The sequence below is a fragment of the Myotis myotis genome, unplaced genomic scaffold, assembly GCF_014108235.1.
Source record: "Myotis myotis isolate mMyoMyo1 unplaced genomic scaffold, mMyoMyo1.p scaffold_m19_p_7, whole genome shotgun sequence".
Taxonomy (NCBI): Eukaryota; Metazoa; Chordata; class Mammalia; order Chiroptera; family Vespertilionidae; genus Myotis; species Myotis myotis.
In genome coordinates, this window is record NW_023416379.1 from 57,011,923 (window position 1) to 57,038,335 (window position 26,413).

Here is a 26,413-nt window from a genome sequence, read left to right on the forward strand (position 1 = left end):
CACACCCAAACCCCACCAATTTTAAATTGTGACATAGAAATGGTTCTTACCCTGCATGTGTAATATTATATATATAATAAATTAAATAATAGATTAAATTAAAATGTTTCCATTTCCATTGTTTGCTAAGCTATTCCACTCAATATTTATTTTGACTTGGTTTTATTAAGATAAATTATATGCATAATTATTTTCAAACTCAAATGTAAAGTTATATTGAAGAGTAATCCTCATGTTGATTTCTATTTTATAATTGGAACTTTTTAAAGGATCAGTGGGATGGTTGGGAAAAATATATAAACAACCAGAAGTTTAAAAAGGGGAGTAAGTTTCTAGTATAACCGAACATGTCCAATTTTTTTGTGTAAATGCTCAATGTACACACATATTGAGAAGCAGATAGGATCCTTCAGTATCTGAGAACTGAAAGAAAAGGTAGTTGAGAAAACAGTAAATGTTGTAAGGGAGAAGCTACAAGTCATAATAGATGTTCTTAAATTTTAATGAAACTCGCCAGCAGGGTTATTTGGTGATGATTCAAACAACTGTACATATATATATTCCCTCGTTGAGCCTTAAAACAGTACAGAGGTGGGTAGGGCAGATATTACTGCTTGATAGAAAAATAGCCTTGGAGAGGTTTATTGATGTACCCAAGGTAACAGAGATTGGGGTTGGAAGTAAAGCTTAAAATATAAGAACCAGAAATCTTCATTAGAATGTTTGATTTCTAGTAATTACATCTCTCATTACTAAAATCATACACATGGGGCCCTTGCTGGTTTTACTCAGTGCATAGAACATTGGCTTTGTGGACTGAAGGGTCCCAGGTTCGATTCAGATCAAGGGCACATGCCTAGGTTGCAGGCTGGATCTCCAGTAGGGAGTGTGTAGAAGACAGCCGATCAACGATTCTCTCCATCATTGATGTATTTCTCTTTCCCCTTTCCCTTCCTCTCTGAAATCAGTAAAAATATATTTTAAAAAATAAAATCATATACACGGGTAATCTTAACTTCTGTTCCAGGAATTGCAGACATCAAGTCCACTGTTCTTTTTATTATACCTTCAATCTCCAAAACCCTTGAGTTTTTTTATTTAGAAAATAGCATGAGGATCCTGGGATCATTCTGATCCCTGAAATTCTCAAGCAGGATCTCTAGCTCGCTGTGGCTGGGCAGTCAACGTTACCCAGCTACTACAAGCTGATCCACTCTCTTCAAGCTCTCAGCTCTGTCGCTCCACCTTCTCTCTGCTTCCTGTTGGAAGACTACAGTCCCACAATTACTAGGAAACATGAGGTCATCTTACTGAAGATCCCTCAACTCCCTTCTTCTCCACTTCAAAATTTTCTACACCATTAGCTGCCAAACCAGAACTGCTAGTTCTCTTAAGGACAGTAAGGGTAGAAGGTAAGTCTATGTATATAGAATCACACAATCACATACATTAAATCAATGTAATGGCTACAGAGGCTGACTAGTAGATTGAAGTTCTTTGCTACTGGTTATTTATCCATTCAGTGTGATAACATATTGGCTGTCATTGACTACTAATGACACCATTAGACTATCTGAGGTAATGTGAAAAAGTTTATTTCCTTTCTTTTCCCCCTTATGTCTTAAGCAGTCCTTTTTAAACTTTAATGTGTACTAAATCATGTGGGAATCTTGTTCAAATAAGGATTCTGATTGGGGAGTGGTCTGGGGTAGAGCCTAGGATTCCACATTTCTAACAAGATCCCAGCTGATTCCAATGCTGCTAGTTAAAGGGTCAACCTTTGAGTGGCAATGTCTTAGAGAAAATGCATCCTTTTTTCTCACTTTTAGACTTGGTGCCCTTCAATGCTTTCCATTCCTTCCCTGCTATCTCTGGAATCTGGTGCTATCAAGGAGATTCTCTCTAGAATCTGCTGTCACTCTCCACTTACATTGCACTTACTGAAGACCATCTTACTAAAAGAGGCCAGGCACTATTTAAGATTTTAACAAATATGTAACCCATTTAATCCTCATAACAACTCTCCAACAGGCACCATTACCATCCCCATGCTATTAAGTGACCGTCCAAGGGCACACGGCTACGAAGTAAAGGAGCTAGGATTTGTACATTCAGAATCTTTGCTGGTAACAAGTCAAGGTCCTCAGGTCTTCCTTACCATTAATATGACCTTTGATTCACATTTCCTCTTGCTACCTCGTAATGTCTTCCTTTTCATGATTAAACACCTTCAAAGAATAAACACCTTCAAAGGATAACCCACACTTACTTTCTCATTCTAACCCTTTGCTGTTTACATCTGTGCTTACTATCTTGCCAAACTCCTTTCCCCTAAATCACCAACCCTCTCCAAATCATCAATAATTATAGCCTCTTATTTATCCTCTTCTTCCTTAATCTTTCTGGTATTACTTATGTCCTCTTAACTTCTCTGTTTTAAAACACTGAATATATTTGGTTTTCTTCTCACTTTCTGGTATCTGCCTTTCTATCACCTTTGCTGACCCCTTTACCTTCTTCTTTGTCCTGTTCTTTCACTCCCATCAATAGTTCATACTCCCTAACTCCCACTTGAAACCTAATTCCTAGTCCGTCCTCTTTCCCCTTTGATCCATCCTCCTACTAACTTGTCAGTCATGTCTCTCTTCAACACCTACAATTAGTCCACCCCTATCTAAGACCAAACTTCTTAAGCTAAAATGCAAAGTGCTTCTCTATCTAGCTCCCATCTCCCTTTTCATCCATCTCTCATTCCACTGCCTGTGCCCTACTCTATAACCAAACCAGACAAGGTATCTTGCCCAATATACCTTCTGCTTCCAGTCTCCTACAACCTCATAGAAAGAAAGCTTTCTGTTCCTACCATCTCCATTCACAGATTAAGTATTTATTGTGAACCAAGAATAATGGTAAGCAAAATAAAACAATGTCCATGAAATCATGGTGCTTGAAGTTAAGCAAGGATGACTGGAATTTATCAAATAATCATACAAACTAGTAACATAAATCAGGAAAATTACTTTTTCCAAATCTGTTTATGCTCAGGGCCTTGAACTCAAATGACCCTCCTCTATGCAGTTCACGTCAGCTATCCTACTCACCCCTTCCCCCTCTTTATTTTTTAAATATATTTTTATTGATTTCAGAGAGAGGAAGGGAGATGGAAAGAGAGATAGAAACATCAATGATGAGAGAGAATCACTGATTGGTTACCTCCTGCACACTCCTACTGGGGATTGAGTCCAAAACCCGGGCATGTGCCCTGACCGGAAATTGAACTGTGACCTCCTGGTTCATGTCACCCCCTTCCCTTTTAATCCACTGTCTCTCCTCATGAAATAACTAGTGTTGTAAGTTTTACACTAGCACATTTACATTTTGTATATGTATAAACATGATTTCTCCATCCCTGCCCACTCCTTTATTTACAGGCCTCATGCTATACATCTAGTTTTATACCTTGAGAATTCTTTGAGAAGGTAGAGATCACATGATCACCCAAAACATCTGATATATAGCAATTAAGACAATGAACATTTTTCTTTTATTCAAAACTAGAGGCCCGATGCACGAAATTTGTGCAAGGAGCTCGGCTCCCGCCACTGTGGCAGCTGCCTTGGTCCCTGCCACAGCGGCAGTTGCCTCAGACCCCGCTGCCGTGGCTTCGTCCGGAAGGTCATCTGGTCTAATTAGCATATCTCACTTTTATTATTATAGATAATATTTTTAAGTGAAATTGCTTACCCAAGAATAAGGAACTGCCCTGGGGCTGGAAGACTCAGTTGTATAGAGTCTTTCAGTAGGATCAAAAGTGATGCCCAGCTATCCACTAAATTGGGCACTGGAATTCTGCAAGATAAAGATTTTTTTATATATACATATATAGAAATCCACAGTAAACTTTAATTTTCTTTATAATTTCATCAATAGTCTTTAACAAATTCTAATTTCTTGAAACATTCCCTAAATTTTTAGACTATGAAAGAACAAAATCCCTAGAAGCTTTCTTTTTTCTACTGTTACATAAAAAGAAAATCAAATACATTTAATACCCAATACAATTTATTAGTCTAGAAATTTTGCTGTAGAGACCCTGTTTTTAACACATGGACTCTCAAAACTAAAATACAACTGAAATCTCATTTTTATTACTAACATCATAGTCACCTACTCCCTATCCTGTTCTCTCCACTTCTTTACTAGTTCTTTTTTCTTCACCCATGAGTCTGTCTCATCTTTGGGAGACCTGTTAACCTACCCTGAACATCAGTCTCTCACCTATAGAGAAATTATCTTGTGTCTGTCTGATCTTAACCCTAACACCTCTATGTGTCGAAGTTTAGATTTTAGGCAGTCACAATGAGTTTTAATACACCATATAACCTAATTTATAATAATGTCTGTCATAGACCACAAAATGATGCCACGCTTGATTAAAACCGAATTACCCTATAACAGAGGATAAGGATTCAAGTTCTCCAGTAAGAATTTTCTCAAAATTGAAGTCAACCAACTTTCTATTCAGGGGTTAGCTAAATGGAAAATTGGAATGCCATAACAAAAATATATTTTCATATTATTACTAACATTTAAAAAATCATATTAAGCTACCACATATTCACCTATATGAAAATAATAATAAATTCAGTGGCAGTAGGCATGGTTTCAATAGTAGGACTCAGATTTTTATTTATATTTAAATAATTTTCTTACAATTCAGTGTTTTAATACCCAGTGTATCTTAAATACACATAGGTCTTCACGTTTTAGGTTGTGTCATGAAGATATCCAATGACTTGTATTAATATATCCAGAAACGATGTTTCTGTTTCTAGCATTTGTTCTTTTAGTTTTAGGGAGAAGAAATAGCAATTTTTTTAAAGAATTCAGGTGCTTTTCTCCTATATTTCCTAACTTTTATACATTGCTAATACAGTAAGGAGAGATCCACATCAGTTATCTTACCTTTGAATATAAGCATAGAAAAACTGAAGCATGCAGACTTCCAAAGAAAGATGTTTCTATAAACAAAAGAAATCAATTTTACAGTGAAGAAAAATGCTGCCTTTGCTTTTTCATTGTTGCAACTACTCTGTATTTTACTGCCAATTTTTAATTAAAGAACAAAACAAAATCAAACACAAATTTGTCATAAAAACAAAACAAAACCATGCGGCTCTTCCATTTAATATGGGAAAAACTCGAGCTATTTATAAAGTTGAAAATGGAAAGAATAGAAAGATTCTAAATTCCTACCCTACCACTCTAGCTATTACTTTTAAATGATCGATTTACTCTGTAAGTACCAAATCTAGTTTTATTTTAATTACCTTATGCTTAGTTGGTGCTATCAGAATTAAGTTGAGATTTTTTTTTAAAATGTGCTTTTAATTTATTTTATCACACATTTCTGTTAAATTAATATAGTTAGTCAAATTTGGGAACAACGCCTAATATCTAAAATGTAGTCTTTATTTAAAAATAGTGCTGAGTGAAACATATAATAAAAAGAAACACCTGTACTTAGAAATTAATACTAGGTAAGAAAATGAAACTGTTGACCACTGACATTTACCAATTTGTTCCCTTTTCAGTAGCAAATATTCCCTTGAAGTTTTCCCCTTTTATCACAAAGAAAATGAAGTAACTAATCTACTCAGAACTTAGTAGAGTGAGAACAGAGGGGCAGCAGGTGGTGTGTGTGTGTGTGTGAAATGTGCTCTTGTTTTCATATCCTGCACACTTAGCCCAATATTTGGTACAAGTAGATGCTGAAAATATTATGCTGAATTGAGCGTTCACAGGCAAATTTAAAATCCTATCACAAATGCCCCAGGGGTGATTTCAGAATAGTAAGGAAAGTATTAAAAAGATAAGAACATTGGCTATTTACATATGCAAGCACACTTTCCCTATTGGTAAATCAAGGAAAAAATTTCAAGATTTTCAGATTTGTGTAATAATTCTTTCATGGATGTGATTAGGTCTCTTTTGAATGGCCTGAAGTCTAATGTTTGCAGTTAATAAATAATTTCTAAGAAAATATGACCTCTTAATATTGCTATAATTAAAATCAGAAAAAGTAAAGAGGCCATAATTTTACTACTTGTAGAATTTCATGTCTGCCTAATTAAAGACAGTGCACTATGAATGCAGAGATTGTGTTATTCATTTTCTGTAGCTATTCGAAGATAGTCTTGTACATGATCAAGAAATGACACTGACTAGAACTAAAGTTATAGCAAAACATGAGAAGTTTACAGAATTAAGAGATTCATTTTGAGGGACAAGACAGGGATGCCCACTTTCATCACTCTTATTCAACATAGTACTGAAAGTCTTAGCCACAACTATCAGACGAGAAAAAGAAATAAAAGGCGATCCAATTTGAAAGGAAGAAGAAAAACTATCATTATTTGCAGATAACATGATACTTTATATAGAGAATATTAAAGATTCCACCAAACTATTCAAACTGATAAATTCAGTAAAGTAGTAGGAAACAAAATAAATATTCAGAAATCGGTTGCATTTTTATACAACAATAATAAATTATCAAAAGAGAAAGTAAGAAAACAATCCCATTTACAAGTGCATAAAAAATACATAGGGATAAATTTAACCAAGGATGTAAAAGACCTGTACTTGGAAAATTATAAGACACTGAAGAAAGAAAATGAAAAATATACAAATAAATGGAAGCATATACTGTGGTCATGGATAGCAAGAATATTGTAAAAATGTCCATACTACCCAAGTGATCTATAGATTCAACATTAATTCCTTTAAAAATACGAATGGCATACTTCACAGAACTAGAACAAATATTCCATAAATTTATATGGAACCACAACAGACCTGAATAGCCACAGCAATCTTGAGAAAGAAGAATAAAGTTGGAGGAAGCATGCTACCTAATATCAAATTATACTATAAGGCCATAGTAATCAAAGCAGCATGGTATTGGCATAAAAACAGACATACATTAATGGAACAGAATAGAGATCTAAGACATAAACCCATTCCTGTATGGCCAATTAGTATAACATTTGACAAAGGAGGCAAGAATATCCGCTGGGGGAAAGACAAGCTACTCATTAAATCGTGTTGGGAAAATTGGACAGATACATGGAAAAAAAGAAAATAGATTACCTCCTTTCACCATATATACAAGTATAAACTCAAAATAGATTAAAAACTTAAATGTAAGACTGGAAACCATAGAACACATAGGTGGTAAAATCCTGGACATTTCTTTTAGCAAGTCTCCTTGGGCAAGGGTAACAAAAGAAAAATAAACAAATGCAACTACATTAAACTAAAAAGTGCACATCAATAGATGAGTGAATAAAAAAGCAGTGGTACATATATACAATGGAATATTACTTGGCCATAAAAAAGAACAAAGTCTGAACCATTTGTAACAGCATGGATATTATACCAAAGGGTACTATGCTAAGTGACATAAGTCAGTCAGAGAAAGACAAACAGCATATGATTTCACTTATATGTGGAATCAAAAGAAAACTATAAACAAACAAACAAAACAGAAACAGACTCATAGATACAGAGAACAGACCGCTGGTTGCCAGAGAGGAGGAGGACTGGGGACAGGGAGGAAAAGGTGAAGGGACTGAAGTACAGATTGGTAGTTAACAAAATAGTAATGAGGCTATAAAGTACAGCATAGGAAATATAGTCAATAAGATCATAATAACTATGTATGGTGTCAGATGAGTACAGGAAAGATTAGGCAGAACACTTTGTAAAGTATATGAATGTCTAGCCACTATGCTGTACACATGAAACTAACACAAAATAATATTTAATGTAAACATTAATTGAAAAAAAGAAGAAAAAAAGAGATTCATTTAGAAGAGAAAGCAATGAAGAAGCTTTGAGAAGGTCAACAACTGAGGTAAGCAGACATTAGACTCTGGCTCTGTGTTCTTCCTTTAAAGGACTAGAAGCCCACCAGCCTTCCCTTCCCCACCCCTAAGAATTCGTTTACACAGCTGTTGACTGCCTTAGATGGACATATAGAGATATGAGCAGTCAACTGTTTTTCACTAGCTACAGAATGATCACAATAGTAAGTCACTGAAGTTATTGATAACTGTTTTTATTACAGCAGTGCAAGTGCCACATGCATTCATCTCTGCAAAAAGGACATTACTATACAACAAAAAAACCTTACCTACCAGCATCATTTTTCAAACAGAACTGTAAACAAAAGCTGAGGAAAGCTCTCCTTACCTTGTCTTTTGCTATGGCTGGGGGCTGCTTTAAAACTTCTTTCACAGTCTGTATAACAGTTTCTGTTCTCATGACACTGATTGAGCGAACCAGTTCTACCAGTAAAAGCTGTTCTTCACTGGCTGCAGGAATAACCTGAATAACACATCATTGTATTTATATATGCATGTACATAAATCTTTTAAGAGGACTTTCAAAGGATTTTTCAAGTCCACTGATTATATATCAGGTAAAATTTATATTTTTTATCAGTAACACATGTACATTTTTTAAAAATCGTATAGGACAATAAGCCTGATTAAAAAAAATTGCACTGCCCTATCCTTTCTCATGACCCAAAGCAACCATGTTCAACTCTTAGCTCTTTTCTATTATTTCTGAATGATACACAATGCTATTACATTTTCCTATTTCACCCCCCACCCCAATTTTAGATATTACCTACTGACTTCCAACTTTAGGAGACAATGATTGAGGTCGCTTACTCTTTTCTTCGTATCCTCCCAACATAGTTATGTCATTAATTTAAAATAAACATCCAGTGTTCACATGCCCACTTATGGTTGTGCTGTATATTGCACTATCATTGCATTTCTCTTCTAATTAAACTTTTTGTTTTTCCTAGAATTAAGACACTGCTTTTTTTAAAATTTGGTTTTCTCTACTTCTATCACAAATTCTTCCTCAATGCTCCAGCAACTGTAAATCTCTTATTACATATTCAAACATACCAGGTAGTTAATTTTCTACCCTTTCCTCCTCCATTTAGTGTCTCCTTTTTTGTGTGTGAGAAATCTGCTCAATGTCTTTCTGTTCTACCCTGGGTTCATGCCCTCTAGACTTGCTACACAGTATCATCTTGATATCTCTCCTGAGACCATCAGCCTAGAAATTCCCTTTCTATTTCTTCTGTGTTGGAACCCCTATTGATTGGATCCTATATCTTCTTCCTTCTTGGTTTAGTCCTCCTCTGGTGGAGATGTATTTTCCTGTAGTTGAGAGTGTGAATTTATTGCAATTTTTTTTTTTTTTTTTTTTTTAGATATTGCATGGTTCAAAACACCTTAAGTGACATTTTGGCTGGGTATGAAATTATAGTTTGAAACTAATTTTTCCATCACACTTTCCAGTGTTGCTATTGACAAGTCTTATCATTATTCCAGTATTTTCTCTTAAGGATATTTTCAGATCTCCTCTTTAAATCCAGTGTTCTGAAATCACATGCTGATCTTTGTGGAGATCTCTTTTTCACAGTGACTGTCAAAGGAATGTTCTTGTACTATTTCTTTGATATTATTCTCTCCTCATTTTTTTCTGTTCCATCTTTCTGCAAAGATATTGAACCTCCAGTATCACTGCCCTAATTTTATTTTTATTTTATTGATTTTTTTTAGAGAGTGGAAGTGGGAGAGGGAAGGAGGAAGAGAGAGGAGGGGGAGAGAGAGAGAGAGAGAGAGAGAGAGAGAGAGAGAGAGAGAGAGAGGGAGAGAAACATTGGTGTGAGAGAGAATCCCACATGTGCCCCAACTGGGGATCAAACCTGCTACCTGGGTATGTGTCCTGAGCAGAAATCAAACCCTCCATCTTTTAGTGTTCAGGACAACACTCCAACCAACTGAGCCACACCAACCAGGGCTCACTTCCCTAAATTTCTTATCTCCTTTTCCCCATGTCCATCTTCCCAAGTTTGCATTCTATTTCTGATATTTACTCCTTTTGCTTTCAACTCTTAGTTTGTTTTGCCTCTGCTATAAAATTCAATATCCAAGAAAAATTTTAAATGTTGGCAATGATCTTTCTACCAGTCTCTTATATTATGGATGCAATATGGTTTTACTTATTGAAATACATTATTATTATTGTTCACATCTTCTGTTATCTGCATTGTTTCTTCTTTTTTTATCTACTTATTTTGGTCTTTGTCTATTATATAAGCTTTTTTTCCATATGACTGTTAATCCTTATCTTTATATTCATAGTTTCAGGTGTATAAAACAGTGATTGGACATAACACAACTTATTACACCAATAAATCCAGTTCCCATTGGATACCACACAGTTATTACAATATTATTGATTATATTCCCTATGCAGTACTTTATATCCTGTGACTATTCTGTAGCTACCAATTTGTACTTCTTAATCTCTTCACTTTTTTCACGCCTCAGCCCCCTCCCATCTTTCACCCAGCCCCAAATCACCCGCCCCTCTGGCAACTATCAGTCTGTTTCCTGTATTTATGAGTCTGTTTCTGTTTTGTTTATAGTCTTCGTTAGATTCCACATGTAAGTGAAATCACACAGTATTTGTCTTTCTCTGGCTGACTTATTTAACTTAGCATAATACCCTCTAGGATCCACCCATGCTGTTGCAAATGGTAAAACTGATGTGAGAGAGAAACATCGATTGGTTGCCCCATGTATCTGCCCCAACCAGGGATCGAACTCCCAACACTGAACTCCCACCTTGGTATCCGCTCTGCCTGGGATCTGAACCCCCACCTCTCTGGTATGGGACTACGCTCCAATCAACTAAGCCACCTGCAAGAGACCTTTGAGCATTTTTAATTTGGATTGTTTGTATTTTTTGAGTTCTTTTTTTTTTATTTTTTTATTAAATCTTTATTGTTCAGATTATTACATTTGTTCCTCTTTTTTTCCCCCCATAACTCCCCTCCTCCCAGCTCCCGCCCCACCCTCCGCCCTCACTCCCCACCCACTGTCCTCTTCCATAGGTGCACGATTTTTGTCCAGTCTCTTCCCGCATCTCCCACACCCCTTTCCCCCCCAAGAATAGTCAGTCCATTCCCTTTCTATGTCCCTGATTCTATTATAATCACCAGTTCATTCTGTTCATCAGATTATTTGTTCACTTGATTCTTAGATTCACTTGTTGATAGATGCATGTTTGTTGTTCATAATTTGTATCTTTACCTTTTTTTTTCCTCTTCCTCTTCTCAAAGGATACCTTTCAGCATTTCATATAATCCTGGTTTGGTGGTGATGAACTCCTTTAGCTTTTCCTTATCTGTGAAGCTCTTTATCTGACCTTCCGTTCTGAATGATAGCTTTGCTGGATAAAGTAATCTTGGTTGTAGGTTCTTGGTATTCATCACTTTGAATATTTCTTGCCACTCCCTTCTGGCCTGCAAAGTTTCTGTTGAGAAATCAGCTGACAGTCGTATGGGTACTCCCTTGTAGGTAACTGGGTTTCTTTCTCTTGCTGCTTTTAAGATTCTCTCTTTGTCTTTTGCTCTTGGCATTTTAATTATGATGTGTCTTGGTGTGGTCCTCTTTGGATTCCTTTTGTTTGGGGTTCTCTGCGCTTCCTGGACCTGTAGGTCTATTTCTTTCACCAGGTGGGGGAAGTTTTCTGTCATTATTTCTTTAAATAGGTTTTCAATATCTTGCTCTCTCTCATCCTCTGGCACCCCTATAATTCTGATGTTGGTGCGCTTGAAGTTGTCCCAGAGGCTCCTTACACTATCTTCATATTTTCGTATTCTTTTTTCATTTTGCTTTTCCAGTTGGGTGTTTTTTGCTTCTTCGCATTTCGAATCTTTGACTTGATTCTTGCGCTCCTCTGGTCTGCTGTTGGGTGTCTGTATAATATTCTTTATTTCAGTCAGTGTATGCTTAATTTCTAGTTGGTTCTTTATCACAACATCGAGGGTCTCATTAGATTTCTTGAGGATCTCACTACATTTATCGGCGGTCTCACCAGTCTTTTCGAGGGCCTTACTAAGTTTATCGGCAGCTTCTAGACAGTTCTTAAGAGACCTTAAAAGTGTGGTTCTGAACTCAATATCCTCCATTGACAGTTTTGTCCTGTTTCTTTGTCTCCGCATTTTTTATGCTTTCTTGGTGCACCCCCTAGTGGTCTTTGTCCGAAGTCTTGTTGCCTTTAAGCCTTGATTGATGTCGGCAATACCGGGGTGATTTGACCTCCAGGCTAACTGGCTATGAGAGTCTGCTGTGTTTGTAGTGGGAGGGCTTCTGTGCTGGATCTCTAGGGCAGTGCTAATCTAGCCTTTGCCTGAGGCTATCCGGCAAATGGCGCTGCGCAGGGCTTGGGCGGGGCGCCCCCGGGGATCTACAGGGCGGGGCGGAACAAGCAGTTATGGCGACTCTCAGTTCCTTCCCCAGGGGCTCTGCCTCTCAGAGCCCCAGCAATGGCTGCAAACCTCGGAGAGAAAGCTGCCTTTGAGTTCCGACCGAAGCCAGACAGTCCCGTTTCTCCCGTTTGAGTCTCGGTCCCCAGAGACTCGCCCGGATCTGGAGCTCAGAGTCTGAAACTCCCTCCCGATTGAAAACAACAACCGCGCCCTCCGCCGCCAGCCCGCTCCATGTGCACTCCGCACCTGAGTATTTCACTTCAGCACTGTGCCTCCTCTGAGTCTGGGTATGATATTCTCTTTCCTCCTAGTTGTAGAATTTCCACTCAGCCAGCCTTCCCGTGGTTCTGGGTGATGTCCGTTCTGTCCTTTAGTTATATCTCTGAAGTGGTTGTTTGAGGCATCGATCTCCAGCGTTAACCTATGCCGCCATCTTGGTTTCTCCCCTCTATTTTTTGAGTTCTTTATAAATTTTGAATATTAATCCTTTCTCATATGTATCATTGATGAATATATCTTCCAGTCAATGGGTTGTCTTTTCTTTCTTTTTGATGGTTTCCTTTGCTGTGCAAGAACTTTTAAGATAATGTAGTTGCATTTGTTTATTTTTTTCTTTTGTTTATCATGCCCAAGGAGATTTGTTAAGAGAAATGTCCAAGATTCTACTACTTATGTTTTCTATGATTTTTATGGTTTCCAGCCTTACATTTAAGTTTTTAATCCATTTTGAGTTTTATACTTGTATATGGTATACGGTGATCTAGTTTCACTTTTTTATTGCAAGTATCTGTCTAATGTTCCAAACAACATTTAATGAATAGACTACCATTACCCCATTGTATGTTCTTGCTTCCTTTGTCAAATACTAATTGACTGCTTTTACATATTCCAGGATTTTAATTCTGTCCAAAGTACTATCTACTACTTAATTCTCAAATGTTAAAATAATGTCATATAAGTGAAATGTTTATTTTTAGTACTTTAGAAATGTCAGCATATAAATAATGTGAATTCAGCACAAAAAATAACATCAGAAACCTCTAGCTAGACAAATCATATATCTTGTGTGAATGTAAATTTAACAGCCTTAATATCCTAATGTCACTATTTATTTCTAATATAGAACACTTTCTTGAGCTTTCAAAGTAACAAATTTTCACATATATAACCTAGTAAAAAACAATTTATGAACTACATTTAGAAACAAACTATTTAACCTATCATGTCATAATGAGAAACTAGTGAACTTAAAAACTTTTCTTTATATCCTTGCTTTGTACCCTGAATAACTAGCATTTAAAAGATATTCTGTACTATATCATCATGGCTGTCTAAATATGGCTACAGTTTTTTGTTTTTTGTTTTTTTTTATTATTATTAGTTAAGGTATTACAAATGTGTCCTCATCCCCCCCATTAACCCCCAACCTCCCCCCCACACACAAACTCATGCTCCCATCCCCCTGCTGTCCATGTCCATTGGTTTGGCTTATATACATGTATACAAGTCCTTCGGTTGATCTCTTCCCCCCACCCCCTCCCTCCCCTACTTTCCTTCTGGGGATTGACAGCCTGATCGCTGTTTCTCAGTCTTTGGGTCTGTCCCTTTTCATCAGTCTATGTTGTTCTCTATAATCCACAAATGAGTGAGATCATGTGGTACTTATCCCTCTCTGACTGGCTTATTTCACTTAGCATAATGCTCTCCAGTTCCATCCATGCTGTTGCAAAAGGCAAGAGTTCCTTTTTTTTTTTTACCGCAGCATAGTATTCCATTGTGTAGATGTACCACAGTTTTCTAATCCACTCATCTGCTGGTGGGCACTTAGGCTGTTTCCAAATCTTAGCTATGGTGAATTGTGCTGCTATGAACATAGGGGTGCATATATCCTTTCTGATTGGCGTTTCTGGTCTCTTGGGATATATTCCTAGTAGTGGGATCACTGGGTCAAATGGGAGTTCCATTTTTAGTCTTCTGAGGTAGCTCCATACTGTTCTCCACAGTGGCTGCACCAGTCTGCATTCCCACCAGCAGTGCAGAAGGGTTCCTTTTTCTCCACATCCTCTCCAACACTTGTTGTTTGTTGATTTGTTGATGATATATGGCTACAGTTTTAATATCATACTAATTTTTCTTTTCACATAAAAAAATACCTTTTATAATTATTTAAGAAATTTAGGCAACAAGTCATTACCTAAACAGGTGCACAAAATGTTGCTTTTCTACTTACCCACCCAATATTGGCCCTTTTTAATTAATGGAGAGTTGAAAATTTGCTTGTCCAGCAGGTCATCAAATGATATAATTTTGTTCAATATCTTTTCATTATTACATGGATGAGATGCTGTAGGAACTTAACTGTTGTTTATATCAATTAGCCTATGGTAAAACTGGTTTCATTATAGTATGTTCCAAGAACCCACAGTCAATGTTAAGTGAGAACTTACTGTACTTGCCAAATGCTTTACCAAACAAAAAAATAAAAAGTATAAAATGGTTAAATACATACCCTGGTCCTGTTGATATTTTTATTCTGCCTTCTTTCATTCCATACAAATGCAATGGCAGCCATAAAGTGAACACCATGATTCATTGAAATAGGGCCCAATAATTCAAGAATTTGCTGTCTCAAGTTCTAAAACAAGCAAATGACAAGTGAATTAAAAAGTATGAAAGCATTAACAACTAACCTGCACTTTTAGTTTCTCTTGAAGTAATGTACAGTACTTATATGTTTTACTACCTAAACAACAGCAGAGGAAACTTTAATCATGTTAATATATGCAACCATAGTCATTTTAATTCTAAAATGGGGGTGGAGGGGAAGGGAAGGAGAATCCTATAAAATGACAACCAATCAGCTAAATGCAAGAGTGTAATTAGTGTGATGAGATAACAAAAAAACACAATATAGTTGACCCTTGAACAACAAGGGTTTGAATTACAAGGATCCACTAATATGTTAATTTTTCCCCCAATAAATACTTGTGCTGTTTTCCATCTGCATTTGGGAGTCCATGAATGTGAAGGACTGATTGTATGCACTGTTCTAGGCTATTTTATATAGGAAATTTAATCACCTACAGATTTTGACACCAGGGGAGGTATCCTGGAATCAATCCTCCATGGACATTGAGGGGGGGAAAATTTGGGGGCAGACAGAAGTTACTCATGGATTTTCCAATGCACTGGGGATCAGTGCCCCCAACCCATGAGGCTCAAGGGGCAACTATACATGAAATTCAATTATTTTTTATGTAGATTCATTATTAAAAGGGAGAGGGGTTTTACATTTTAGTAAAATTGAATAAAATAAAAACCACAGTTTAATCCAAATATCAGTACTTAGACAAAATTTTCCTCATGATTCTAACTCCTTCCCCTTTTCCAATTACAAACATGTTCCCACGGCTCAAGTCCAGGAAGTCAGGTCTAGATAATAGACGAATGTCAATGTGACAACTGACATAGCATAACACACTTTTAACTATTCATATAATTTTCTTCTAAATATAAAGTAGAAAAATTGGAAAACATGTAACAGTATTTTTAAAACAACCATTAATTCCATCATTCTGAGATCATCACTATTAACATGAAATTTATTCCTTTTTCTGAGAGAAATTTATTTTCTTTACATGACTGGAAATACAGCATTTGTTCAAAGTAACATCCCTGTTTCACTAAACTTTTAAGCATTTTTCTACCCACTAAGAATTCTCAAAACGACAATTATTAGTAGCTACATAATGTAACACTAAAGAATAATTTACTTAACTATTTCCTTATTTATTGTTTAGAATCTCTCTTTGTTTGCCTTACAAATATATCTTTGCATAATTTTTGATTACTTTAAAATTCATTACTAGGTAAAAGACTATAAATATTTAAAAGCTCTTTGAAATGGAACAAAGTTTAATATATATGAATAAACATCAAAAACATTATGTCATATGAAAGAAGCTAAATACAAAAGATGAAATAATGTGTGGTTCCGTTTATTCAAAATGCTCAGAAGAAGCAACTCTACATATAGAGGATACAGATGAATAGTGTATGGAGGTTAGGAGGAGGAACACGGAGTGACTGAAAATGGATATGCAGAAACTTTGTGGTAATGATATGTTTGAAAAGTAGAGTGTGGTGATAGTTTCACTACTCTTCAAATATGTTTCTAAAAATCACTATATTGCATGTACTTTAAATAGGTGAATTTTATAATGTGTCATAAAGTTACTTGGTAATTAATTATTCAATACATTAGAGTGCCATACATACTACTCAAATTATTCACAAATTCTGAATATAATCTCTGGAAAAGTGCTAAAACAGACTCTTGAGCCCCAGGTGAAGTGTGAATTTCTAACCTTTGTGGCTCCAAGATTAATAGTGGTCACAGAAGCAGATGCAGCAACAGTCATCTTTTCCGAAGAATCAGCCTGATGCAGTATGCTCCACAGCAATGTCACAGAGGACATGATCATATGAAGGACTGAGAGGATTCCTTTGCGGGCTTCATACAAGTGTCTGTGGTCTACATTGACCCAAAGCTATTAAAGTTGGGGGGAAAAACATATTATCACCTACCGAGGCTTCTAAATGGGGACTTGTATCTCATAATCTTTTTTAAAAAGTAAAATATTTGTGCAGTCTTACTTGGAGATATTGTGTAGTAGGATCCAACAAACAGTAATGGATAATGGCTGTGATCCCTTCTAAAAGAATAAGAATCATATCTGGTGGAATAATTGATGCCATCCATAGAGGCCTGAAATAAAATGCATTCATTTGAACATAAGTTCTGAGAAACAAGTCCAAATTTTATTAATATTAAATGCCCAGCATGTTCTAAGAACATAGTAAGTGCTCAATAAAGATTACATAAATAAATGACTAAAATAATAAATTGGTTAATAAATTAGTAGCTTTTATGGCCTAATTTATAAAATAAATGAGTCACATTATATGTACGAAAGTTGGTTTTGGCTAAGACATTCTATACAAAGTCAATGCCAGTAAATCTTCAGCAACTGTATAGGGCAGGCATATCAATATTGAATATAATACCGGCAGTTTTCTTATATTTTACATGTAAAATATAAGACAAAATTACAAGAGACACACCAGAAATTAGTCTACTAATCATCTGGCTCATTTGGCAGACTAATTTTAAATATGTATCCTCCAAACAAGAAATAAAATAAGATAGGAAAAGGTTTATAATTTTAAATTAATTTGGTGTGAAATTAATTTGCCCTTAGATAACATTCAGATAAAACTAGGGAAGCCCTTTACTGGGCTATTACTTTTGCCAGCTCACAGAAGAAGAACGGAATTAATTTCAGCCCTTAGACAGTGATGGCGAACCTATGACACGCGTGTCAGAGGTGACATGCAAACTCATTTTTTTGGTTGATTTTTCTTTGTTAAATGGCATTTAAATATATAAAATAAATATCAAAAATATAAGTCTTTGTTTTACTATGGTTGCAAGTATCAAAAAATTTCTATATGTGACACGGCACCAGAGTTAAGTTGGGGTTTTTCAAAATGCTGACACGCCGAGCTCAAAAGGTTCGCCATCACTGCCTTAGGAGGAAAAAGGCCTGTTTAAACATTCCTTATCTTTTCCAATCTTCATTGTTTAATTATTACTCCTCAAGCTGAATTTTCTCCTTTGTGAAAATAACATACTATTTGTAACCTACCTAGTGATACCCACTAATTTATTTACTCAAATTGTGACTGACATTCTGTATGACTAAGCAGTTATATATGTGATGAATGTCAATTATAACAAAGTTAAAAATCAACTCTTACCTACTATCAGATAATCCTGTTTCATATTTGTACTGCTGAATTAGATTATCTAAATTTCTGCAAAGCTGTAGTGTCACAGAAACAACCACTCTCTGTAGAACTTTTCCCATGTAAGGCAGAGTAGATGTGATTAAACCAATCCATTGTGGGTGCATCTTACAAGCACAGTGTTGATGTAAGGCCCGTATCACTGCACAGAGGAACATGCCTTGGCATGTGATTGGCTGAGCGTGCAAATACTGAAGAGAAGTCATGGGCTGATGGGGACTGATGTGTTCCAGATCAGATACAACAAAATCAAAACCTGTTTCATTCTCTTCAGGGACAGTCATTACCCAGTGTTCTAGAACAATGAGTCTCTGAAGAACTTTAAGAAGTTGTGACTGGAGTGTGCTACCATTGTCAAACTCATCCTCTGAGAAATTGATAAGGCTGTCCTCTGAGAAACCTTCTTCCACAGCAATCACATTCTTACCTGCCATCTTTTCACTATGCCATTTCTGTGCACTAAAGATAGATGACAGCAAACAATGAAGAATTACTTTCTGAACTTTGCACTTAGATAACATATCAGAGATAAAACTAGGGAAACCCTTTGCTGAGTTTTCTATTACTTTTGCCAGCTCAGTAAAGAGAAGTGTCAAAATTTCTATGCTCATCATCTGCATATTTCGATTGCCTATTAAATCTTGTGCGGTGACCTTGACATGAGTTGGGTAATGGCTACGCATGTAATATAAACAGAGGGAAATGAGAATTTCTATGTACATAGAACTCCTGAAGTTATGATTTGAGTCCACTGGAATGTGACTATAGAAGTCTTTGCCCATAACAGAAATCCGGTGTCTGGCCAATAGATTCTGAAGCAGAGATAACTGAGGGGTATACACATTATTTATACTAGTGGTTGAAATGGCATTTACAAAAGCAGTAGGGTTAGTTTTCAATATGGCTTTGATGGCAGAAAAAGCATAGAGAGTCCTGGATGAGTCATACAACTGGAGATACAGGAGCACATGCTGATAGAGAGGATGGATGTTGAAACTGGGAGATTTCCGTGATCCTGGAGAACCCATGTCACTCTCGATTTCAGAAATGTCTCCCTCTCCACAGCTATACCAGTTCTCTAAATCCAGACCATCACTAAAAAACACATTAGTTTGTTTGAGTTTTTCATTTGAAGTTTTTTTCTTGTCATCATCCTTTTTCTTGGCAAGTTTTACTTTAGGTTTTGCTCCTGGCTGTTTGCCTGACTCCTTAACGATTGTTTCTTTCTCCGAGACTTTTTCTGATAATTTTTCTTTGAAGCTGAACTGAATACTACTGTGACTCCTCTGTCTAGATTTGGTTTCTGTGGAACCAACAGAAGAGTCATGGGGAGTCTGTGTGGTTTCGGAAATACAAGGTGAGGAGCTATTTCTGGAGATTCCAGTTGCCATACGCTCACGGCCATCTTCTGCAGACACAGAGAGAAACTGAGAACTCTCATTACTCAGCGAAGTACTCTGACTCTGCTGAGTGGACTGATCTTCACCTTTAATCGGCTCCTCGCCTGGATCCACATCACTGTGCTTTGGGGGCATAGCTTCAATTTCTAACTGAGAAGGAGCTGATGCTGATTCTGCTTCGAGGCCACTTACGACTTTACATATCAGGTCAAACACCACCTGCTGAACATCATCATCTGGGGAGCTTGCGTTCAGCATCTGAGAGTCCTCTTGGGCATTTACATTTTCAGGATCAACTTCGTAACTCAGGTTGTCCCCAGCAGAGGACTGCGAACATCCAGAGTCAGAACTCTGAAGTATTTCTATCTGTTGGTCTGGAAGATCAAAATCAGACACAACCATTGGAATTGTCTCACTGCTGGTACTTAGAAGGGAAAGTCTGTCACTTAATGGATTAACGGTGAGACTAAAGTTCTCTATTTCATCCACGGTAAGCGGCTTTTCACCATTTCCTTTAGATGCAATGAGTTGTATTTGGCTTACTGGTATATGAAAAAAATAGTAAAGAAGGAAAAATTTTAAATAATGAAAATGTACACTGAACTCAAGAATTTTAATCATTAGTTTCAAAACCTACTTATATTTTACTATTAAAATCATATTTTATTACTATTTTATACTTTTTAAGTTAGAAAATTATATAGATAATTATTGATTAGAATTTAATAAACACAATTCAACAATAGAAGGCCTATTATTCGATTGATTAAACTTAAACAGAAGAGCACATTTAACACAGATAAAATATAAAAATTTGCCCTCATCCCCAAATAAGACATCCTTTTTCACTGCAGTTCAAGATTTTAGTGTTCTTTTCCTCCCTGTGTTATGCTAAAGAGAAATATAAAAATACAACCTCCTTGATTCTGATAAAATTCAAAAAACATTTATGAATAATCTAGTATGAGTAATGCCCTAAACCCGTGGTCGGCAAACTGCGGCTCACGAGCCACATGCGGCTCTTTAGCCCCTTGAGTGTGGCTCTTCCTAAGCCTTAGGAGTACTCTAATTAAGTTAATAACAATGTACCTACCTATATAGTTTAAGTTTAAAAAATTTGGCTCTCAAAAGAAATTTCAATCGTTGTACTATTGATATTTGGCTCTGTTGACTAATGAGTTTGCCGACCACTGCCCTAAACCAAGAGACAATGAGGATGAAAGAAGAAAAAGACAACATTGTTCCCTCCAAGGAGCTTAAAATCAGTGGGGGGGGGGGGGGGGGTCACCAATACGTTAATCTATTTCTATACTTTTTGGAGAGCATACTACATTGATGGAATTCTTTCAGAATGGATGGAAGGCTTAGTTGCATATGAATGGTACCAACCAAATGCTATCACTTTCAGGGAACGCATCATGATACCACAGGTGAGGTCTGAGATTGATTTCAGAGGAGAGGTGAGAATTCAGCAGACAAGCGGGAACTGTGATGGTATGTAAAGCGATAATACATAGAAGTTCTGGCAATTAGCAGGGTAGGGCATTTTTTAGAAGATTCATGGAAAGAAGTGGAAAGGAATCTAGAGAAAGGAACAAAGACTCTAGAAACACACTAAAAGTAAAATAGCAGGATGGTTTAGTTCCAGCTTCCATCACTTACCAGCAGTGAGTCTTTGAAATAGCACAACCTTCTAAGAATCAGCTCCCTGCTCAGTATAATTACTTTTTTATTGCTCACCTCATAGGGTTGTTGACACACAAATGATATAAGTGAGAGTTTTCTGTCCTTTTCATATAATAAATTAATCCAATACTGTGTTATAAAAGGGTTTAACCCAACAGTTTGTAGAGAGTAATAATAGTATTTGGGGGAAGTGGTTGTAAGAGATCAACCGAAGGACCTGTATGCATGCATATAAGCATAACCAATGGGCACAAGACACTGGGGGGTAGGGGAGGCCGGGAGAAGGTCAAGGGGGTAAATAAAAGGAGACATATGTACTACTCTTTGTAATACTTTAAGCAATAAAACAAAATTTAAAAAAAATTTATCACTTAAAATATGCCAGTACTACACTAAACATGTCATAAATATGACTTGAGAAGTGGGTTATGATTCCCATTTTACAGATGAGGAAAATGACTCATGAAATGTAAATATGCACTATAAGCTTACTATACATTCCTAGTGAAGTATCTGCAGAGCCTTGTAGGACTAGGATTGCAAAATAAAACTAAAGGTATTTCCATCAAAACTGAAGGATGTCTCTGACCAATGCTATGCTGATTACTCCTTGAAAGAAGAGTCAACGATAAGAGATCCAACTCCTCTAAGAGGGTCACTGACGAAGCACATACAGACATGGCCCACATGAGCACTGCTAGTGCATGCAGAGGGGAGAAAATAAGCCCATGCAAAAAATCTCACATTCAATTCTCTTGTCAATCACTGTTGTGTTCAACTCTCACTTTATTTTAAAAACTTAACTCTAAATAGAGCTGTTCTACTTGCATGTGATATTCACCATTGCTACATGCAAAATTTTCCATGAAATGCTTGTCACTTTCTTCTCCAGGATAACAAGCCTTATTCCAATAACGTTCTGCTTGAACACGCTGCACTGAAACCCTCTGAGTTTTGGGATGAAGCAGGAGCAATAGCAATGGCTCCAAAACTCTTGCAATATCATGTCTTTGTAGAACTTGGTTCAGCCAGGCTTGTCCCACAGAACTGGTAGAACCATCGATACTGTTAAGGCTATCTAACATGATGAACAGTGACCTACAATAAACACAAATAAGTAAAGAACAAAATGCCTACTTTTACTGTGACACTCTTAACTTTTCTAAAATTAACATTATAAGTTGTGTTTCTTATTTTGAATTAACCATTTTAAACTAGTCATACTTCAGGATAACTTTGACCACAGCATTTTAATAATCTTAATCCCACAGTCTCAGTAGGTACAATAGAAGGAGAAAACTGTCTTTTCCCTTTTTGTAGGTACTTAGGTTCTTGAAATTTCACAAGCATACATTATTCTTAAGATAAATAGTAAAGAATAAAAAAATTTTTAAAAAGTCTTACAAAATTAGTCTTGTTTTAGCAACATATTCCTGTCACCAAATACTAAACCCTCTCCAATTCAAGTCAATGTTACCTCTATGCTGGTCCATGCTTCTCTGTTCCCATTCTCTTTATGAATCAAAACTATGCACTTAATTCAAGGCATGAGGGATGGTTTGGATCAGAATACCCATGATTCAAACCTGGGCCATTCATTTTATCTAATATGTGCTCTTGGGCAAGTCACAACTTCTCTGGGCCTTCACTGCCTCACTTGTACGATGAGGAAACGTGGTCGCCAAATTAGAGATGGTATTTGTAAAGTTTCTAGACCTAGGGCCTACTTTGTTATAGAAGTTAAATATCAGATCATTTAAAGATGGTGATGCTGCTTGAAAAGCACCAGTTGACATAAAATTCAGTAGAGCAGACATGTGATCTGAGCTGGGCTTTAGACATAGATTTGTGGCCACCTCTATGAAATCTGCTGGTGAGACTATATGAATCTACTTTTAAGTGGCATCTACTTGGAAGTCAATGCAAATCTCATGTTTTGGGAATGAGTCATCTAAATAGGCTTTACAAATTTCAGAACCACTCTTAGGCACCTATATGTTCTTTGAATCCATGAAAGTAATTTGTCAGTATTTTAGCTTTAGTTTTTAATAAATACCAGTTCAGGCAAAAGATTGAGAATAACTGCTAGAGAAACACTTATATAATGTACTGTTTATATGTTATGTTACTGAATTTGATTACAGATTCGAGAAGGCTGTCTCCACTGTTGTAATCCTGATACCTGGCATGGCACCTCCCACATTATAGGGACTTGATAAACAGTCATCCAATAAACGTGGGACACTGGGTGCTCCAGGGCAAAAAAGGGCAGATCTGGCAGATAAATGAAATCTGGTAGATACATGAAAATGCCATGAATTTTAATGTAGCTTAGATTTTTAACAATAATTTATAAGTTCTATTTATAAAATGTGTACATTGCTATTGCCTACCCCTGCCAAACTAACCAAGGAGTCAAGAAAAGAGGCATTCAGATATCTGATGATAAAATCTGAATATAAAATGCAACTAACCTGTCAAAAGAACGTGCAAAAGATGAAGACTTATTTATATGGAGGTCCCTTGTTAGATGCCAAAGAACTGCAAACTTTGCATGCGCCTCCATCTTTATTTTCTGAGGAGGAATATAAGAGATTACATTATTTTACTTTCCTTTGAAGATATTAAATGATTTTAGTAAAAATCAAAGGAGCTATTTACGAGAGAATGTTATGTTCAATGTTCATGGTACTCCAAAACACTGCAATAAACTTTATTTTTTCATGGAAGTAGAAACATAGAAAATACCTAAATAAATACAAAATATTAAACATAAAGGATCACCTTATGCTGTCTGATAATTATTCAATTCAGAGAGGTAATCAGTTTACTAGCTTATTGTAAGGAAAAGTGTTGATAATGTGCATGCCTCATGATATTCTCAGTATAGGAAGTACTTTTCCCCCTCATTTTGATATAAATACTTAGTAGTCAAAATTGATTTTGTTGTACTATATGATTTACTTTTGCTCCCAGAAATTATATATTAATCCCAAATAAATTTATCACTTACAAAGCTGGCTTATTTGATTAAAAAATTTAAACAGCTAAAACATTATTTGTACAAGAAAAATATTACACTATTTTTGGGATTATTTGAATAAGATTTAAGTGTTAAGATAATAATGGATAGAACAATGTAAAAATAAATTATTTAGAAAGACCAGAGTTTGGTATTAGATAATGAACATGTATTAATGTAAATCAAGTAGAAATTGTGATATTAAAATATTTATAGTCTTTCTCTAGCGCTTGTAGAATCCTTCAAGTAAAAGCCCCCCTAGACCAGGGACTGTTTAAATTGCTTGTGATAGGTCAGAGAATTGCTTGCTTTTTCTGTGGGCATAATAAATGCTTTTCCTATAAACCCTGTGTTTATACATCAACCAATACAAACATGTAAAAATAAAGTAAATAATAACAGGTACTTTAACTTTTTACACGGCTGTGAAGTATCTTTATTCAGGACTTAGTATTTCTTTACAAATGAAATGTTGCACAAGTAAACAGGTATGTAATTTGTCCTAAATATATGTGATGTAATGTAAAACAAAATTTAATTAAAATATAAGGCTTTATTTAAAATTTTATTTCTGAACAGTTCTGAAAGAATGTGTTGCAGCTAAAATAGAATTTTAACTTTTTTTCTGGGAATAAACTTTTCATTTTCTTCTCCATTTGCCACTTCCCTACCCTGCCAAATGTTTCATTTACTCAACACAATGCCTTTTTGTTTTAATCATGTTTCTTGTTGTTGTTAGTTTTTTAAAAAATAGATATTTTTATTCATTTCAGAGAGGAAAGGAGAGTGAGAGAGAAACATCAATGATGAGAGAGAATCATTGATCAGCTGCCTCCTGTACGTCCCCTACTGGGGATAGGGCCCGCAATCCAGGCATGTGCCTTGACCAGAATTGAACTCGGGACCCTTCAGTCCACAGGTCAATGCTCTATCCACTGAGCCAAACCAGCCAGGGCAACACAAAGCCTTTTTGAGTATGACCCATTCAAACTCACTAGAATTGAGGTTTTATTCAATTATGGCAATTCACTTCTAAAAGCTATTTAATAAAATCTTGAATTTATATTACAGAGCAGGTGCAGGAAGACCACATACTTCATTAAGTTACCTGGAAGAGATCAATCAGAATGTGTCCCAACTTCCTCTCAGACTCACTCGTAACTCAGACATCTTTACTCTAACTGACCTATGTGTCACTTCCTATACATTAGAATACAAAATCCTTATTTTGGATATGCAACGTAATGAAAATAATACAATCTCACATGTTAGCATTATACAGCTGATAAATGTAAATGACACATATTATTTCATTTCCCATGTATTAATGTATCCATCAGTACCACAACTGAGGCCACTGAGGCCTCTTTAAATGAGTCTAGAACTTGGACCAGCAAAAAACTTAATCATCACTACCCATAACTGGTGTCCTATACCAAGAAATAAACCCAGTATTTGATTTTGGGTTACTTGATTTTTCATTGTACTGACGCTTTTGTAAAAACTTTCCTCTAAAAAGAATAGAACCTTCATTTTAAAAACATTAAAATCACTCTGAACGAACCTCTATTTTCTCTTATTCAGATACTAGCTGCAATCATTTTCATAGGGTTTCCCAACTTTACATTTGGTATAATAGGAATGGGGAGTGGACACAGGATAAGAGAAGTCACCTTGTCTTTATGAGTTAACTGCTGGCTTATCACATCCTCACAGATGCTGGAAGAAGGAACCAAGTTATGTAACTGGTAGAAGAGCTCCACACTCTTTTGGTGGTGCTGAGGGGTGCTATCTCCCAGCTGGTCCCATAGTGTGAAAGCAACGTGCTGTAGAAAAAGAGGTAAAAGTAACAGTATTATAAAACCATGAATGAAAATTCATTAACAAACTTCCTACTGGTACATACAAGTCTGATGGCCAGAACTTGAAGGTCTTTAATACTCATTATGACACTGGGATGAGATTTAAAAGTGTACCTTTCACCTACCTACTGTCATTCAGGCCCTTAGAACCTCTGATGATAGTCCTTTAATAATATTTATTTTAAACATCAGACATGTAAGCACT

General features: G+C 36.1%; 1 protein-coding gene across 10 annotated transcripts in view; it reads right to left on the reverse strand.

The window, feature by feature from the left end:
* The window catches only part of DOP1A (DOP1 leucine zipper like protein A), a 106,762-nt gene that overhangs the window by 15,900 nt on the left and 64,449 nt on the right, over positions 1 to 26,413 (reverse strand). For all 10 annotated transcript variants that reach the window (XM_036317690.1, XM_036317687.1, XM_036317686.1 and 7 more), the window contains 10 exons: positions 26,020 to 26,172; positions 23,799 to 23,899; positions 22,166 to 22,422; positions 18,191 to 20,180; positions 17,027 to 17,138; positions 16,738 to 16,920; positions 14,880 to 15,005; positions 8,257 to 8,391; positions 4,966 to 5,021; positions 3,745 to 3,849 (listed from right to left, as the gene is read on the reverse strand). In XM_036317690.1, coding sequence (XP_036173583.1) covers positions 3,745 to 3,849; positions 4,966 to 5,021; positions 8,257 to 8,391; positions 14,880 to 15,005; positions 16,738 to 16,920; positions 17,027 to 17,138; positions 18,191 to 20,180; positions 22,166 to 22,422; positions 23,799 to 23,899; positions 26,020 to 26,172 — 3,218 coding nt within the window. The remainder of the gene's footprint in view (positions 1 to 3,744; positions 3,850 to 4,965; positions 5,022 to 8,256; positions 8,392 to 14,879; positions 15,006 to 16,737; positions 16,921 to 17,026; positions 17,139 to 18,190; positions 20,181 to 22,165; positions 22,423 to 23,798; positions 23,900 to 26,019; positions 26,173 to 26,413) is intronic.